The sequence below is a fragment of the Vipera ursinii genome, assembly GCF_947247035.1.
Source record: "Vipera ursinii genome assembly, chromosome: 4".
In the NCBI taxonomy this organism is placed as follows: domain Eukaryota; kingdom Metazoa; phylum Chordata; class Lepidosauria; order Squamata; family Viperidae; genus Vipera; species Vipera ursinii.
The window spans coordinates 61,484,350-61,503,339 of NC_139514.1; the positions used below are offsets into that span (position 1 = coordinate 61,484,350).

An 18,990-nucleotide genomic window follows, 5' to 3' on the forward strand; every position below is an offset into this window, starting at 1 on the left:
CTCCTTCCCATTAATAACTCCAGCCTGTTTCAGCAATTCCATTTTGTGTCTTTCCTGATGGAACAGCTTTTTTGGAGCATCTATCACGGCAGTGGGAATTTTGCTTTTTTTTCCAGTGCAATGCGTTTTCTGAAAAATATTGTACTTTCAGTAAAGTGTTTGTCTCTCCGTTCTTTTATTGAAATATAATAATTTTGAATGCCTTGGCAAACCTATAGACCAATGAGCCTAAAAGCAGGAAAGTTTGAGCAACATGGCAGTTGCTAATATTAAAGATACAATTTTGTCATTTGGGGAGTATTTTGGCCAATATAAAAAATGTAATCATAGTTTTTACTCCAAGAATGTTTTTGTTCTTCTATGCAAGCTAAAATCTGATATCTAAAATGTTTAGTTGTACTGATAGGTTGTTTTTGTGTGCATTACCCCAACTAGGAGCTACACAAAATGTACTGATATATTCAGTATCTCTCTAGGAATTTAAAACTGCTCAGTCACCTTTGGGATGTTATATGACAGCAGTTTTTGAGTAATAACGATACCCAAGAAAATGAATAACATGCTAAAAATATTATCCTAACCCACTTTCAAAGTTGGCATCTACTGTTATTGCAGTTATAGCTGCTGCTGTATAACTTCTATCCAATGATTCTAAACCTGATAAAAATGAGAGAATTTGTTTTTAATTTGCTTGAGGTGTGATAAGGGTTTCTGATCTGTTCTACATGAACCTCAAAAATCTCTGCTTTCACAATATAGTTCTGAAGTTAGAGTTCATTGCAGAGGCATCATTTATTCATCATTTATTCATCAAAACAGTGATTAATTAATTGGTTGATTTAAAACAATATTTTGGCACTAGTTATTCACTTGATTTTGTAGAGGAGTATGAAGGTAATGCTGAAAATAACTATTAACTAAATGACAAAAATATGAAAAAATAAAGACTGAGAAATAAGCCTCACTTGGATTGTGTTTGATTGGGACAAAGGGATAGTCTGGCAGGCTTTGCACCTAATCCTAATTGGACACTGATATTTAAATGATACTTTGTATTTGTATTTAGGATTGTATGATTATCTAGACATTGATTACAATTTTACTGCATTTAAAATTACAGTCTGGTGAGAGAATTAAATTTTGTTTTCACAACTATTTGCTTCATTAAGCCTCTTCATTTTTAGCTAACGTTCAAACATCTGGAGGCCAAGTATTGATTAATTTCAAGTATGCATTTCTAATACGATACAAGCATGTCAATGCAGATTTTACTTTGCAGTTTTAAAACACTATCTCTATTATTTGGAGCATATAAATTAATTCGTGCTCAGAAATTTCTTACAAGCAGCTAGATTTTAAAATGTTGCAATAGAATACATTCAAACAATAGTAGTCCATGGAATAAGATAAAGTAAACAATTTTATCATATAAAACAGTCAATTGAAATGTCTTAAGTTTGAGTAAATAATTGATAAAATATTTTTAATAGCATTGTATAGCATGCTTTTATTGAATGCACAAAAAAATGCTTACGGTTGACCTTAACATAATGAAAAATAAAGTTTAGCTGAAGTCACTTTGCAATTGCTGCCCTTTAAAATGAGGCTCAGAGATTATACTTAAAGATTTTCAGAAAAAAATGTCTGAAAGTCATGCTTTGAAATATGCTCATAACTAATCAAAATCTACATTAATTCAGGCTAATAGAAATTTTTATAAATGTCTCCGTTGGAAATAGATACATTGGCATAGAAGATTATTTCATAAATATAGGATTAATTTGATATGCAGAATAAAAGACATTAAAAGATTACTGTAAACTCATTTTTGACTTATGATACTTCCAGTTTGGGCATTAAGGATGCTAGAAAGAAAGGTCTGAAGAAAGCCTAATGATTAGAAAGGCTCAAGAAAGAAGTTTTTCACTTTTCATATTCTTATTTTTTTATTTTAGTCTGGTAAGCTATTTTTCTGCTGTTTTTAACTGCAGACATTGATGAAATTTTCAGTCCTAACAAGTGATCTGTTTATCTTTTCTTTCTTTCCACTTATGTCTCCATTAAATAGACTTAGTTTCTTAAAAAAAGAAGCATAGACATGTCACCAGAAGCTTAATTTAAAGGAGGCTTAGAAGTGATTCGTTGATTTATTTGTGGCAATCTCCTAGAATGCATCTGTGTGGTATTTACTAGGGCTATGAATGCTTTAAAAATGATTCAGAAGCAAATCTTGCTGAAGCATAAACACTGCATCTCTCTCTCTTAAAGCAACCTGAATATTTTTAGACTTCCAAACAAGCCTTAAAATAGTATTGCTGCTTTAAAAATCCCTTCATTAGTTAAGGAGGACCCTAAAGCAATAATACATTTTTCAGATGCATTAATAAATAGCTGAAACACGTAGTGCTTGCAGAAGATCCAAAAGCATTTTTCCAAATTATTATATTTAAGCACATGCAAACTTAATGTCTACCCAATAAGGGAAATAGTCCACATAAAGCATTTCAACATATTTCAGTCAAAACAAGAAGAGTTAGAGACTACTAAAATATTCATTATTGCTATTGTTCTGCTGCTTTTAATTGCAAAACCTAGTGAAACTTTAAGTCATAACCTACTGGTGTTTTCTTTTCTCCTACACTGCACACGTGCATGAATTTATCAGAAAAGACTACCTTTTTTCGATAATGAATAATTTTTCCCTCAGGTATTTTTGCTAAGGGCCAGGACAAAACTATGTTTAACATGTTAAACTATGTGAGGTTGATAAAGCACTACTATGTTAATTTAAACATCAGCACTGATGATTGAACATTGTAGTCCAATATTCTTGATTATAATCTAGTTTAGATGATACTGAACTGACTGTAGGACACACACATTTCTGTCCTTCAGTACTTCAACATCTGATGCTCATTACTTTGGCATATATTTGCATTACTTATTCGGGCAGCAAGTAAATAACAATAAATAAACAGATAAAATTTTAAAGATAAGTAATTAGGTTAGAAGCCCAAGTTCATTCTTCCAATTTGTCTAAAAATGTGGAATTTCAAAGACAGTGATGATATCAAAACCAAAGATATAAAATGACACTTCTTTAAAGTGACTAATTAAAACCTAAACTTTATCCAAACTTCTACAAAGGTTTGATTAAAATGTGATCTAATGTAATAGTAGTTGACACTTCCAATTTACCAGCTAGTCTTAAAATAAAATTCTGCTGTGATATTATTGAATCAAAACTGTTTCAGTGATGAAATACTTCATATATTCCTTCAGGTTTGAATCCTGGCATTAAAACCAACTCTCATATAAACAATGTTATTGATAGCATGTATATCAATAACATTGTTTATATCAGAGTTGGTTTTAGTGCCAGGATTCAAACCTGAAGGAATATACGAAGTATTTCATCACTGAAACAGTTTTCAACTGAGTCAAAGGTATTTTAAGGTGGGACCAAACAGAAAATAAACCACCAAATTTGATATTCTAACAATGTGAACCCAAAATAAACAAAAAGCTTGAAAATGTGAAAAATAGCACAATAGCCTATTGAAGGATCATCCTGACAAAGATTATTTAGTAGCTTTTCCATTTTCTTAAAACATTGTCAAGAGAAAAGAATAAAGAAATATAAGAAATATAAATCAACTTTGAATTTAAGCTGGTCTTTATCACATTTAACTTGACTCAACTGCTCAAAGGAATTCTAGTTCATTTGTCTAAATCTTGTTTCACGTATGCTGAAATTGAATCTAAATTTATGCTTATGTTATACTTCTGGTAATCTAGGAGATGTAGAAAAAAATCAGAACACAATCTAAAAGACCTAAAAATCAGGTTCATGAGAAGCCTCAGAGGAACATTTTCCTTTGAAAGAAATAGATTTGATTGTACCGCATTCCATAAACTGAAGTGTTGCCCAGAACTATCAGAAATTCAGCATGGACAATTCTTGTTGAAATACCTGCTTTGCTGGCCTTTGCATGCATATAAGACATATTGAAGAGGCCACGAGAAATGAAATGATGAAATGATCCATTTCACTTTGTCAGCTATGTACTTTGAAGTATACCATTTTATAATCTAGACACTTTTCATAATATAAGGATCAAAGCAAGGAATGAATGGAAAATGGCTTTTAACTGCACACTAGGGTGCTTCCAATTTAAAGTACTCTCTTTTGGCCTCCAGGGTGCCCCTGCCATATTTATGCAATTCATCAATGAGGTGCTGCATGAGCACCTATACAAGGGAGTGCTAATGTATTTGTATTGCACTGGGCTCCGCTCTGAACCAGGAAGCAATTGCCACCAATTTATTCCATCTTTCGCCCAAATAGCACTCCCCATTACTAACCTCCTAAAGATGAAAGGGGAGGACATGTCTAAGCCCAGCCAGCTTCTGGAGTGTCAGGCAGCATTAAGAGAAACTTAAACGGTTTTTTGCCAGTGAACCTATCCTGAAATGCCCAGACCTGAACACATCATTTGTCTTCCAAGTGCTAGTGATCAAGAAACAAAATGTGACAACAAAGTTTGAATTAAACAGTCTGAAATGAAATTAGAACTAGACTGCAACTAGACTAAATGGATCTGTAGTCCATTTCTGTAACAAGGGACAGGTGGAGATTTTATTTCTTCTCCCCCCCCCACCCTGTAAGACTCTCACAGGTCTAACTTAGAAAAAACCTTGCCTTTAGCCTGGTGAACTAACATGTCTTTCATCAGCGGCAAGACATTTTCTATGAATACCCCATTCAACCCCTATAGTCAACACATAGATGAAGCGACCTGTCCTTTTTATCCAAGAACAAGATGGGGGCTGCCACCCTAGGTTACACCAGTTGAATGAATCCATGGGCAAGGTTTTTGTCAGTGAACAGTTATAACTCATCTAACTCTCTTGGGGGGTCATCAAACAGATTTTTGGTTTGGGCAGTTTAGCTCCCAGCAGGATTTCTATGGCACAGTCTGTCGGCCGGTGGGGGGGGGGTGAAGCTCATCTGATCCCTTCTCACTGAACACCTCTCTTAAATCCCAATATTCTTTGGGGATAGGGGCAAGGTCTTTCCCCACTCTTGTTCCTTTCAATGTCAGGGTCACACTCCTCACTTTGGTACCTTCAGTATGTATTTCTGAGCCATACTCCTAGATGTAGATCCAGATGTGGGTGAGAAAGAACCCCACTGCTGGGTGTCCCCATCAAATTTCACTCCAAGGATGAGGTCTTTGCCAGGCCAGTCCCCACCAGGCCAGCCACCATGGCAACCCCTCTCGGTGCTGCACCTGCAGCTACAGTGGCCGAAGCTAGGGTCTCCAAGCCCTCCGCTGTGGTGTCTAATGGTGACACTCTCCCTCAGTCATCCTCCTCTTGGACTTACTGGATCTCACTGGCATCAGCTTTAGGATGAGATTTGTGTGCCTTGAGGGTTTAGAAGGCGGTCATCATGAATCTCATAGCTTGCTTCATCAGTAGGTTGGCGTGGTCAGGTTCTCTGTCTTCCTCTTTCTTGTCCTCAAGCTCTTCCAAATCTGGTTGCCGCATCAATCATTGGGCACTGTGACTACCAAGGGTGAGAGTCACCCCCTTGGCCCTTCCTTCCCAGTTGTCCTGCTTTCCAATGCCTATGGACCACCTGACTCTTGACAAGTCATCCAGGCTTCCAACGTCCTCTGTCCATTTAGAGAGGTCCAATCTAGGGGGAAACCTGGATGAGGCTTCCTCCCAGCACTCAGCTTCCTCCTTATCACTGCCTTGAGCTGACATCGTGTGCACGGTCCCCATGGTAAAGCTGTACACCTCTCTGGGTTGACCACTTTTGGAGATGCTGCCTAATATAAGGAATCTGAAAGTCCTGTGCAAAGCACAACATAATTCTTTCATTTGCCCCAATCCCAACCCCCCCAACCATTCCACCGGCAGCCAATGTGATGCCAAGAAGATGTTTTGAGAATGCTGAGGTGCCAGGCAGATAACAGGTCACTATCAGGGCACAATGGACTTGGAACTGGCTGGGAGGGAGTCTGTTATGTCTCCAAGAACAATTCCCCCTCTCTATTTCCCAAGCATGCAGTAAAAGCGAAAGCATCCCCAAAATTTATTTATTTATTTATTTATTTATTAGTTTTTATAAACCGCCCTTCTCCCGAGGGACTCGGGGCGGTGTACAGAGGAAGGGAAGGTATACAGACCGAACAATAAAATAATAAGAAACACTAATGCACACAAACTGGGACCCCAATTAACGCTATCATGCCAGGCCAGCCTGCTGGAACAAAAAAGTTTTTAAGTCGCGACGGAAGGTACGGAGGTCAGGGGCCATCCGGATTTCGGTAGGTAAGGTGTTCCAGAGGGCTGGCGCACCCACTGAGAATGCCCTCCCCCTGGGGGCCACCAGCCGACATTCCTTGAGCGGTGGCACCCTGAGGAGGCCCTCTCTGTGGGAGCGCACAGGACGGTGGGGTGCTGACATCGGCAGAAGGTGCTCCCGTAGGTAGTCCGGACCCATGCCATGTAGGGCTTTGAATGTCATTGTTAGCACCTTGAACTTCACACGGAAGGCAACCGGAAGCCAGTGCAGCGCACGGAGGAGAGGTGTGATATGGGAGTATCGGGAGGCTCCCAAGAGTGTCCGTGCCGCCGCACTTTGCACCAGTTGAAGCTTCCGAGTGGATCTCAAGGGCAGCCCCATGTAGAGAGCGTTACAATAGTCTAGGCGAGATGTCACAAGGGCATGGGTGACTGTACGTAATGCCAGCCTCCCTCCCCCCTCCAACAGAATGGCAGGACATATTGGTGGATCTGACAGCTATGAAAAATAATTAACATTTATGCTTACATTTACAGTTTCTTGATATATTTGAAAAGCTCTTTTTAATTCTTAATAAGATATTATTTTATTGTTAATTCAAATTTATATAATTCATTCAAATTTATTAACTTTTAAAATGTTGCAATTGTAAACAGATGGAAACTTAGACTAAGAAGTTTAAATGAAAACTACACGAACAATTTAAAATACCCTTTTGAATCTTAATTGCTGTTTTACAATCTATCAACACATTTAATTCTTGTGAAATTCTGCTTTGGGAGTCATTAAAATAGGTGCTTTCAAAATATAATTATTTTCATAACGACTTTGCACTTAAGTACCCTTGAAAGTCAAGATTGCATTTTAAATGAATTTTGTCCAATTAATTATTATTTTGACACAATTGTTTGCTATTATAAAATCTCAAGAGTAATATGTTGCAAAGAATTAGGAAATGTTCTTTCTCTATTTATAATCCTTTCTGATGTTTTGTTACCATATCACTGATTGATGGAATCTGCAGATCTTCTGGAACCTCATTTCCTAAGTCACTGCAGATATCTCCATTTCTTTCCTTTTTATTCCACCTTCCTTTTTTTGGATGCTACTTTGGAACTAAATTCAGTTTGATAATGATACATGGTCTCCTTCAATCATTATTCTGGAAATCCAAGAGCTTCACAGAAGGTTTTTTTCCTGGGCCATTCTCTGCCTATGATCAAGACAACTTTGTCTAAAAAATACAAAGAGATTATATCAAGCTCCTTTGAAAACAGATTGTTCAGAATCCAAAATACAAGACTGGGAGATTAAAGGAACACTAATTTGTAAGAAAATGCTTTTTAAAGGAACATTGCTCAAATCAAAGCAATCACAAGTAACCCAACAGCTGTACTAAGAACAAGGTATATAAACCTTTGCTTGGGAGTAGAGTTCTGCTGAATTACTATAGCAGCCTTTCTTTTGTTCTGTTTCATGCTAATTTCCCAGCTCTTGATTTTAGATTTCTTTGTGAATGAATTTGTTGATTTCTTGGTAGTGATTCATGGTTTGGATCATTTCCTAGTTTCTCTTCTCTTACTTCTAATCTTTTAATTGTTTCCTAATTACTTGGTTTATTTTCAATGTGGATTAACTTGTTACTGTCTCAGTATTATGATTATGAATTGATCATGTCATTGTGTCTGCCAAATTTAAAATACCAGAAGAAATAAATCCACGCATGTAAATAACATAATGGGCACTAGGTGATCATTTAGTCTTCTTTTTGAAGAATCTATATTAAGAACTGTCTTATTCAAATAGAGATTCTTAACAAAGGAAACCAGATGCCTTTACTATATCATTAGCACCAAGATAATAGCCTTTCCCAAGTCTATAATGAAATATATTTTAGCAATTTGGTGTATCAGCAGCATATGCAAAAATTATGTATATCTTTCCCCCTTTTTGTTATTAATTTCTTCTACTTAATAATTGATGTGGACTTTATGTTGATATTTGTAAATGAGAATATATGTCTACGATAGTAGCTCTTCTAGAGTTTAACAAAACTTGATATACACTGTCAAAGTTTTCAAGTACTGAAAATACAGCATTTTCCTCCTTTTACCCCATAACTGTGACAGATTGATTGGAAGTTAGTGACTGCCACTTGATATTGGTGGTGAACAATGCTGAAGGTGGAGTGTGCATACTGTGGAAAGTTGATGTATGATTAGAGGATTTTAAGTATTGCAGGGCTCTGTGGAGAGTGCAGGAGGCAATGATTTTCATATTTTCCAAGACAGGTGCAGGTCTGAAGAAAAGAGTGTTGAGTGGAGCTTGGTAGACCAGGAGCCATATTAAATGGCACAACTGATTGAGCTACTTGGATAGCAGGGAATATACAGTACCAGCAATGGTAGCAGTGTCACTGATCAGTTGTCTAGAGGCATTTGGTGTACTGCTGGTCATCTGTTGAAGACTTGGCAAACCTGATGGTATTTTCAACTAGATGGATACTTAGTATATTCAGTAAAAAATCAATATCTTCTCACTGGCATTCTCTCTTTATCATTTGACCAGAATGTACAGCATCTGAGTCCTGCCAGTAAGCAAACTGAGCTGGATTAGATCAGTGGTTTCGCTGGATGGTAATTCAGCAGTTAATCAGTATTTACTGTGAAACTCATCTCAGTGGGCAACGGCCATCTTGCCTCTTACATATGAAGGCAGGACTCTGTTCCATTTATTGGCAGTACATCTCCAATTATTTCCATCTATGGAATCTGAAAACATTGATTGTGGAAGGGAATGGACTTTCAAACTGGGACTAATTTTGGTGAATGTGCACACTTCACACAGCACTTAGTAATCTTGCTGCTGAAGAACTGTTATACAGCTTGAGAACCTCTGGCCCTTTCTTCAGCCATCATCCCTTTATCCAATACAATGTACTTGATAGCCTATACCACAGGTCTGCAACCCGCGGCTCTGGAGCCACTTGCGGCTCTTTCAGCGGTCTCCTGTGGCTCCCAGTCCTCTGCTATGTGCAGTCCCCCCAAAAAAAGTGGAACTAAAAAAGTTCAACCAATCAATTCAAATATGCAGGGTAGGTGCATATATCGCCTTGGCTCCACTCTTCAGCCAAACCCTGTTCTGCGCATGCGCGCATGTACATGCATGCGCACACATTTTTTGCGGCTCCCAGTTTTTCATTTTGTGAGGGAACCGGTTCCGAGTGGCTCTTTCACTGTTTCAGGTTGCTGACCCCTGGCCTATACATTACCAAATATGAATCAGTTGTAAATGTGTAGACTCCATGTCCATGAATGGGGTCTTGTTTTTCAGCGCAAAATAAATTGTACATACTTAGACATAGCTGAGTAAGTATATGCAGGCTTTGCTCTGTGGCTTAAAAGCTGTGATCAAGAATGTTGCAGGTACAATAGACCAGTGTTTTTCAACCTTTTTTGGGCAAAGGCACACTTGTTTCATGGAAAAAATCACGAGGCACTCCACCATTAGAAAATGTTAAAAAATTTAACTCTGTGCCTATATTGACTATATATAAAGTAATTCTCTTGAATAGGAATCAAATAAACACAAAGAAAGTATTTTATAATTACTTTTCAATTTTTCCCACGGCACACCAGGCAACATCTCGCGGCACACTAGTGTGCCGCGGAACAGTGGTTGAAAAACACTGCAATAGACCACTTGGATTTCATTTGACATTTACAGGTAATAATTCCCTCTGGGATGAAACTCCTCTATGTTAACAAGTTATAAATAGTCTAATTTTATATAGCTTGCTACATTTTTATCATTTTGTTTTATTGCCAGTTGTTTTACTGAATGTTTTCTTTTATTTACCATTCTGGATTGCCCAGAAGAAGAGTGATATACAAATGCCATTGTCAGACTGGCCCCAGCTTGCTCCCTAAGCAGGGCTTTTTTTGTCATAGAATGGAGTTCTGGCACCTTTTTTGGATGGAACCTTGTTGTATGACTTGTGTGAGTTCCAGCATCTTTTTCTTTTTTTTCTTTTTTTTACAAAAAAGCACTGTCCATAGGAAGGAATGACCCTTGACTCCATTGGTATTTGAGAAAAGATACTAGAATGCAGTGTGTGAGGCAACTCTAAAGAAAATCCTATATTGAAAACAATCCCCAATGTCCAAATCCCTCTCCCCTGGGAGAGCAGTCCAATCAGGTCTTGTTCCGATGTTTTGGGAACGTGATGCCTCTGGTGCCACAGCAAATTCCTTTCCCATGGCCAGTGTCCTTCAAGGCAGGAAGATGACTTGGTTTAGCTTCTCTTGATCCTGTCAGTGTCCATATGCTCCAGTTTTACATAAGATTCTTTCACACCTCCAGCACTCTTCCCCTCCCAAGTGCCCCCTTCCCCCTGGTTATGGCAGTTGCTAGCGAGCTTCAAAGAATACAAAGATAGGCAGCTGACAGAAATATTAACAATCAACAACAGTAACAGTATATACCAGGGGTCAGCAACCTGAAACAGTGAAAGAGCCACTCGGAACCGGTTCCCTCACAAAAGGAAAAACTGGGAGCCGCAAAAAATGTGTTCGCATGACTGAAGAGTGGAGCCAAGGCGATATATGCACCTACCCTGCATATTTGAATTGATTGGTTGAACTTTTTTAGTCCCACTTTTTTTTTTTTGGACTACACGTAGCGGAGGACTGGGAGCCACATGAGACCGCTGAAAGAGCCGCATGCGGCTCCGGAGCCGCGGGCTGCAGACCTGTGGTATATACCATCAGCTCATATATTTTACCCCTCCCTTTTATGCAATAGATCAGCTGTCTCCAAACTATGTAGCTTCTCGAATTGTGAACTTAGATATCTAGAATTCCCCAGCCAGCATGACCATTGCTGTCAGTATTAGAAACAGCATTCTGTATTTCTGGAGCATACTTCAATTAAACAGTGATGTGTTGTTTCATTAAAATGGAAGTGGAAAGTTTAGCTGTCAGGTGTTTTCTTAAGGAAAGCAACAAGGTTTAGCAGATTATGTTAGGGCTTCCCTAACCCTAAAGGCAGTTGACTATAGGACAAAAGAAAATGAGGAAAAAAGAAAAAAAAAGATAATAATCAGAACACATTTTTAAAAGGGAAAGGAAATGCCCTGTGACAACCAAATCATTATTCTTAAATATGCATGAACTTCCACTTTTTAAAGATAAACTGCTAAGCTTGTAAGCCGCCCTGAGTCTTCGGAGAAGGGCGGGATATAAATGGAATTAAAATAAATAAAAAATAAATAAAATAAACATTTTATATCTTATAGTCTAGTGTCTAATTATTCAGTGTTTAACTGTTCCTCTCAGTAGTAAGAGACAGTATATAATAATCCTTCCCCACACACATTAAAAACTACTGTGTTCTTAGTATCTAGTACTAGTTAACCAGTGGGCTGCTCCATTTTGTAACAATTGCAGTTTTGGGGGTTCATTAAAGGCAGCTCTTATGTGGAACACCTTGTGATCATTCAATCAAGTAGCATCTCAGGTGATGAAAGCCTAAATTATGGTGCTGTTTACATTTAATATTGAATTGGGCAGTGCTTTTGTGTTTTATTTCCGTGAGTTAGAATGAAGTCTGATGTGCTATATGTGTGTATTTCTCTCTGGGGACTTGCATTTTTTTCTTTTTATGTACTGAAAACATCTCTGTTCAGAGTGCGATAGGCTCGTTCTTAGTATATATATTTACCTTATTTTTGTAACAATATGCTATCAGTTTCTTTTTTTAATGCCATAGTGACTGGGAAGCCTAACCTGTAGCACATTTGTAGTCTAACTTGCTTTACTTTTGAAACTTTACATAATAAGCTTTGCAGCATTTATTTTATAGAGTGGAAAACTTGTACATTCTTTACTTTTCTGCAGGTAGCACTGTTAAATAGATGTTTATGTTTACAGTAGGGAAACAAACAAAAATGTTTCAATTATTTTTAAAATAGTAATTATGCAGCGTAAGCTTTTATGTTCAGCAAAATTCAGCCCATGATGAAAAAAACTATTCCTTTTTTTTTTTAGACTTGCTGCTTCAGCTTGGCAGGAATTGTTTATGGCTTAATATGTTCTGCTGATGATAAAGGCACAGCCAGTTTCCTGTGATTATTGACCTTCACACAATATGTCAGGAAGATGCTTTAGGAGTATGGCTTTTTAAAAAATATTAGTGGTATATGAGTAGCCTGAATATATATTACAAACATATGTATGTTAGAGCCAAACTCAGTAGAATTTCAAGATGACTAACTATAATAGATGATCAGAAATGATCATTTATTTTAAAGATGAGGAAGCTATTTTAATTGTAGCCAGATCTGGGGAAAGCACAATGAAATACTACTGATTAGCAGTGTTTAACTTTGCAACTGAAATTATTTTAATTTTGTGTTGTAGTGTGCTTAATATAGGACTAGTTATTCAACAACTGTGATCAATACAAATAGAAATCAGAAACATTTCTTAATATATTGGTTGTAATCAATAGCCAAGGTATAATGGGGAAGTATAATTTTAATAGTATTTTAGTGAATTTTAGTCTTTATCTTTTATTTCATCTTTTTGTTTTTGTTTTTTTATTTTTTGTTTTAATAATAATCTTTTTTCTTTTTAATGATTAATCATAATTTATAATTTCAAAATTTTCTTCTATGATATATAGTGTTATTTCTGATATTTGTATTCTGCATTGAGTTTAATCATGATTTGGGGATTAAAGATTATTTGTTTATTTATGTATTTATATTTCGTATTTCTTAACCACCTGTCTCCCTCAAATATTCATGTTCCTTTAATAAATTATGAATATGGATACAGAAAAAACATCTTTATCACATTTGTAAGCATCTTGACACTCACCTGATTCTATATTTTTGTTTCTTCTTCTTTCTTGTATGTGCATATATACATATGCATATTCTTTTTAAAAAGTTAACTTTTTAAAGAAAATAGTCAACTGTTATAAATAGATAAGATCACACTCCCTATCCCTGAAATTTATTAGTTTTCAGCAAATTATAACTAGTCAGTGGTTGAGAAATGCCTTATATAACACCTTTTACTAGGTTTATATAGAATTTAGAAATAGAATTTGAAAAACCTATGATTAAGGAGCTTGTTTCAAATTATAATAGTAAAAGTCTAACATTGTTATGTTCACTTCTGGAGAACCATAACTGTCCATTATCAATGAAAATGCCACTAAATTGCCACCTTGATCTTCCCTTTGCAAAAGGGTAGGGATTAGTTTTAACAGTGATTTCAGAAGGAAACATTAGTTAAAAGGATTTATGACACCTAATTCAAATTTCATCTCAGTATTACTGAAAACGTCTATATGAGTGAATAAACCACTTTGGGTTCACAGTTACTCATCTTCACATAACTATGTTTGCTCTTTTACAGAGTTGGAGAGCGAGAGGCCTCATTGGAAGCAGCCCTAAGGCTCTTGCAACAGTTCTATTTAGATCTGGAAAAGTTTCTTGCCTGGCTTACAGAAGCAGAAACCACTGCCAATGTCCTTCAGGATGCCACACGTAAAGAGAGAATCCTAGAAGATGCTCAAGGAGTACGGGAGCTCATGAGGCAATGGCAGGTAAGCTAAGCAATTGAAATTATAGCAATGTTGTAATGATGAACTACTTTATTTTATTTATTTATTTTAATCCCATTTATATCCCGCCCTTCTCCGAAGACTCAGGGCGGCTTACAATCTAAGAAGCACAAATCAATGTGCTTAGCAATAGCCTTCATTCTATGTATAGGCCTGCTTATTAGGGCTTTCGGGGGTCCCCCAAGCAGCATTATTACAAAGTCAGCTTCTTGCCCCCAACAATCTGGGTCCTCATTTTACCTACCTCGGAAGGATGGAAGGCTGAGTCAACCTTGAGCTACTGTTACTTAAGGAGGCATTAGCCCACTGTTAAACCATGACATGAGTATGCCTCAAACCAAAACAATCAAAGGCTTTTAAAGTTAGCTGTAGATATATCTCTCTATTTCTGACCTTTAAATAAATATTTCATTCATAAATTTAGATAGTAGAGAATATTAATCCCATATCAAATAAATCATATGTTCAGAAGTTATACTCCTTGGCTTTTCTTATTTTGAACAAAATAAGGTAATGTTGCTATCTCTCCCCCCACCCCCTCATATATATGAGCAATTTGTATTAAGTAATGTGTATATTGGGAGAAGGGAGTCAATTAATATATTTTTTTAATTAGGAAATCAGTAGAAAAGGTAAGCTTTCCTACTAATTCATATTAATTGAAAAGAATTGAAACAGTGTCTGAACTTGCACTTAATAATGATAATCAGAGCTCACATTTTATATAAACTAATGGTACAATATTTTCATTAGTATAATAATATAATAATATTGTACTTATCACTGAAAATGAAAGTTTTAAGAAAATCAGTCCCTTAATAAGATGACAAACATATTAAAACAGAAACAACATCTTGTTATTATAATAAGGCACTTTACAACATATGTTAACAAAATTAAAACATTACAGAATCATTAAGGTAGCTACAAATTGTACATAATTGTGCACATAGCTTATTCATAGTTGCTCTGACATTGTCCCTAGTTGTGCATACTTGTCTATGAGGGTAAAGGTTCCTTCTCTGAGCTTGTGGGTTGGTTTCCAAATGTTTAGTTACCAGGCTAGATAACATCTTCAGCAGCAGTTAGGGGATGTCTGTGTCAGTGCTCTTCTAAAAAGATATCCCCTAAATGCCGCTGAAGATGTTACCTAACCTGGTAACAAAATGTTCAGAAACCAACCCACACGCTCAGAGAATGAACCTTCACCCTCATCCTACACCTGAGCTACAGATATTCACAAAGAATAGTTCCATTGGGACCATCTTTAATGTGAAGCACACACATGCAAAGACCCCAACAGCCTCCGAATGATCTGCACAAATCTGCAAAAAGTGGAATTACTTTAACAGTTTGATGATGCTTCTTTGGGCACTATTTAATAATTATTATTATACTGATTTTCCCTTTTCTAGCTTATAATAAAAGGGCAAATGCAGATTAGAATGTTATCAATGTTTTAATTTTTTATAACATTTCAAGAAGAATGAAGAAGAGTGATAAACCAAGAATAATAATCATAATTGTGCTAGAAATAATTAATTTAATATAAAATAAAAAAGGAGACACAATACCTGAGCCAACTGCCTGTCTTCATTTTATCAATACTAGAATTTCTTAACAGCCTAATGTTTGTTCATCTGAGAAACTTCTTAATCACCTAATAGTTCTTAAGAATATAATGTAATTACATGTATATAATTGGTCTTAAAATCTCTAGATATGTTTCCATACTAGAAAGAAATATTGCTGGCTAATATATCCTTTAGGGTTTAATCTCAAAAGTGGTGAGACAGACTGGGAAATACAACAGTAATTGTTGGTTTTCTTTGCCTGCTGAGGTTGTTGGACACATATATGGAAGACTAATTTTTCTTACTTGACATAAAGAAAAGTTGAAATGATTTATATCTATGGATTTTTTCCCCTACAAAGTATCTCAAAGGAGCAGTATGAATTATAATTTGTTGTCTAAATTAAATACACCCTGGGTTCCACCATGAGCAGTGGATTGATAGATGCCCATGTGAAGGGAATGAAACATAATAATCTTGACTTTCTGCTATAATAATATTTATATAACATCTCAGCTGTGTTAATTACTCTTGTGAGTTTGTACCAATAATTATAGATGGTGGCATTGTTTTCTAGATTACTTATATTAGATTCAATACTGAAATTGCTTTATATCTATCCTGTTGTTTTATTGCTCTAATCACTATATATTAAACCTGTGAAACAATTTAATTAGATATTGGTACTTTTCATAAACTTTTCAAAACAAGTATGAATGAAACAAATAAATTTTTTTAAGACAATTTTAAAATAAACTGGATTCTGAAACTAAATTAACATTTCTGGATTATATATAGAAAGCATATATTTTTCCCAGAAACTTTTTTGTAGGATACATTTATTTTATATCTGAAACCTTAAGGTTAAAATGTTGAATAATTTAACCATTATATAGGGTTATTTTTAAAGATTATGTAATCTGTTTTTAAACGGGATGAAAAGAACCATATAAATCATAATCATAATCATAATAATAAAGTTGGAAGGGACCTTGGAGGTCATCTAGTCCAACCCCTGCTCAGGCAGGAAACCCTATACCATTTCAGACAAATGGCTGTCCGGTCTCTTCTTAAAAACTTCCAGTGTTGGAGCATTCACAGCTTCTGGAGGCAGGTTGTTCCACTGGTTAATTGTTCTAACTGTTAGGAAGTTTCTCCTTAGTTCTAGGTTGCTTTAAATTGAGTGATTAGTGCTTTAAATTAATTTAATTTAATTAATCAATGAGTGATTAGTGCTTTAAATTCAAGGATACCTAAATTGAAATAAGATTCTACAATCCCTTACTAGGAAACAATTTAAATCACTCAATATACTGATAGAATAATATGTTTCAGAGATGAAATATCTGTTTATAAACAATTCCTAGATCTTAGGCATATTCCTAATTCTTAGGCATATTCCTAATTCCTAATTCTTAGGGATATTCAATTCTAATTCTGTAAGTTAAAAAAATGAAAATGATATCTTAAAGATTCAAATAACATGTTAAAAATTTCCTAGAATAAAAGCTTAAGGGAGGTGCTATAGGTAGGAAAGTACCAGCATTCCTGCCCTTTCCAAGATCCCCCGCCCAAGCCATTTCACAGGGCTCAATATGTAGGTTTCCTAAAAAAAATATGATTGTGGCAGGAATAAAATTGTATATGAAATTTATAGAACCTAACAAAGCCAAAAGAGAGGATAACATTAAAAATAAAAAATAATAAAAAGTTACAATTTGCATTACAATTCATATAAATAGATATTATTTACAAAAATAAATACTATTTAAATACACAATATAATTCACTGGACTATGAGTATACCTGATTTTTCACCATTTACTAACAGGTGAAGCAGTTCTACTTGTCCTTCCTTTGTTTTTGTTTTTGTTTTATTAAAACTTTATTAAAGCTTCCATATTTTCCACTTTATGCTTACAATGTTTAGTCTGGTTATTCGGGGGAGGATTTGATGGAATGTCTACAGCAGTCGGAAATCTTTCTGGTTTTTTACTTATCATAAAATATTTTAGATCTCACTTTACTTATTTCCTGATGGAGGTAATTTCATTAGATTTTTTTGTGGGGGAATTATCAGCTGAAGAAGAGGGGACCCCTGGGGCAGGGGGGTAAAAAGACTTTCTGGTTGGTTCAGGAGAACAAATGTCTGAAGTCAAATCGATAGGTCTATATCTGCTGTTTCCAAGGGAAGGCAGACAGTCTGGTGAGATTCTTGTAGTATAGATGATCAGCAATAAACTACATACTTGAGCATATTTGTGGAGTAGTCCTGGTTGCTTGCACCAGGCATTTTTTCTTTTTTCTATCATGATGGAGAGAGAGAGAGAACAGATAGTCAAGAAAGACAGAGATGGTGAGATAGATAAACATACACATATACAAAGAAATATTAAAGTATTAAACATCCTATATTTGAACCGATGAGTACACAATCACCAATATCTAAGACCATCTGCACAATATTCAGTTCTGATAAACTGTTACTATTCCTTCCTACACAGTTTTATGTAACATGCAGACTTTCTGTACACTCTGTTTCTAGAATTCACAGATTTCATACTTGAATATACAGAATAGGAGTGCAATGGTAGTGGTAAAAAATTTATCTTTGAGTGCTATCAGCTTTGTATCAGAATTTCTTTGACACATATCTTGCTTGAGTTTATTCTTGGAATGTGAAGATTGCTAATTCTTTGAAACATTATGCAAGCATCTTCAGTGTCTCTTGATTGTGTCTTTATCCATAGTAATAATATAGAAGTGAAATATTTAATAATATTCTTTAAAATTAAAAAACCCTCAAAACATTGACTGTATTTCATACAAGTGTTGTTCTTGATTATTTCTAAAAAATTAAAATATTGCAAAACAGTACATCTAAAACAATCCCTTATTGTCTAATAATTGTTATAATCATACTCTTAGGTTCCTTGGTTCTTGATAGGTTCCCCATACTGGGGTATAGCTTAAAGGAATATATATTCTTTCATTAACCATGTTTTAAGATCAAGACCATCCTTCTCTTTTACAAGTGAGTATGAAGGAAATAACCATGCAGGCCATAAAAGCCCCCCTGAAATCTGGAAGAAAGTAGCAAAGGTGCCCACATGAGCCAGGGGAAACATTGCCAAACTGCTCTCAAACATTGTCTCTATTTACTCAACTTCCCAAACTCCTGGAAGCTTAGAGACTGGAAGCCTTAAACAGTTTCACCCAACATTGGAAGACACTTTAATGTAACTGATAAACAGGCAATTAATATAAACTATGTCCCTTCTTGATGTTCCACTTTCCCAAATCTTTGCACTGAAATTTAAATATGAAACACACATTCTCATCAAGCTCCAGAAATGGTACTGACATCTCTATGGTAATTTAGAAAAGGTTCCATCTTCAGCTAAAGACACGTCTATTTATAACCATCCAATATATCTGTAGTAGCTGGTGTCATAAAGTTAA

The 18,990-nt window shown here is 35.6% G+C and overlaps 1 protein-coding gene across 9 annotated transcripts in view; it reads left to right on the plus strand.

Moving 5' to 3' along the window:
* The window catches only part of DMD (dystrophin), a 906,062-nt gene that overhangs the window by 673,589 nt on the left and 213,483 nt on the right, over positions 1-18,990 (plus strand). For all 9 annotated transcript variants that reach the window (XR_014492555.1, XM_083362891.1, XM_083362889.1 and 6 more), the window contains one exon: positions 13,747-13,936. Coding sequence is in view for 8 of the 9 variants with exons in the window: in XM_083362891.1 (XP_083219017.1) it covers positions 13,747-13,936 (190 nt within the window). In the remaining variant the exon portion in view is untranslated. The remainder of the gene's footprint in view (positions 1-13,746; positions 13,937-18,990) is intronic.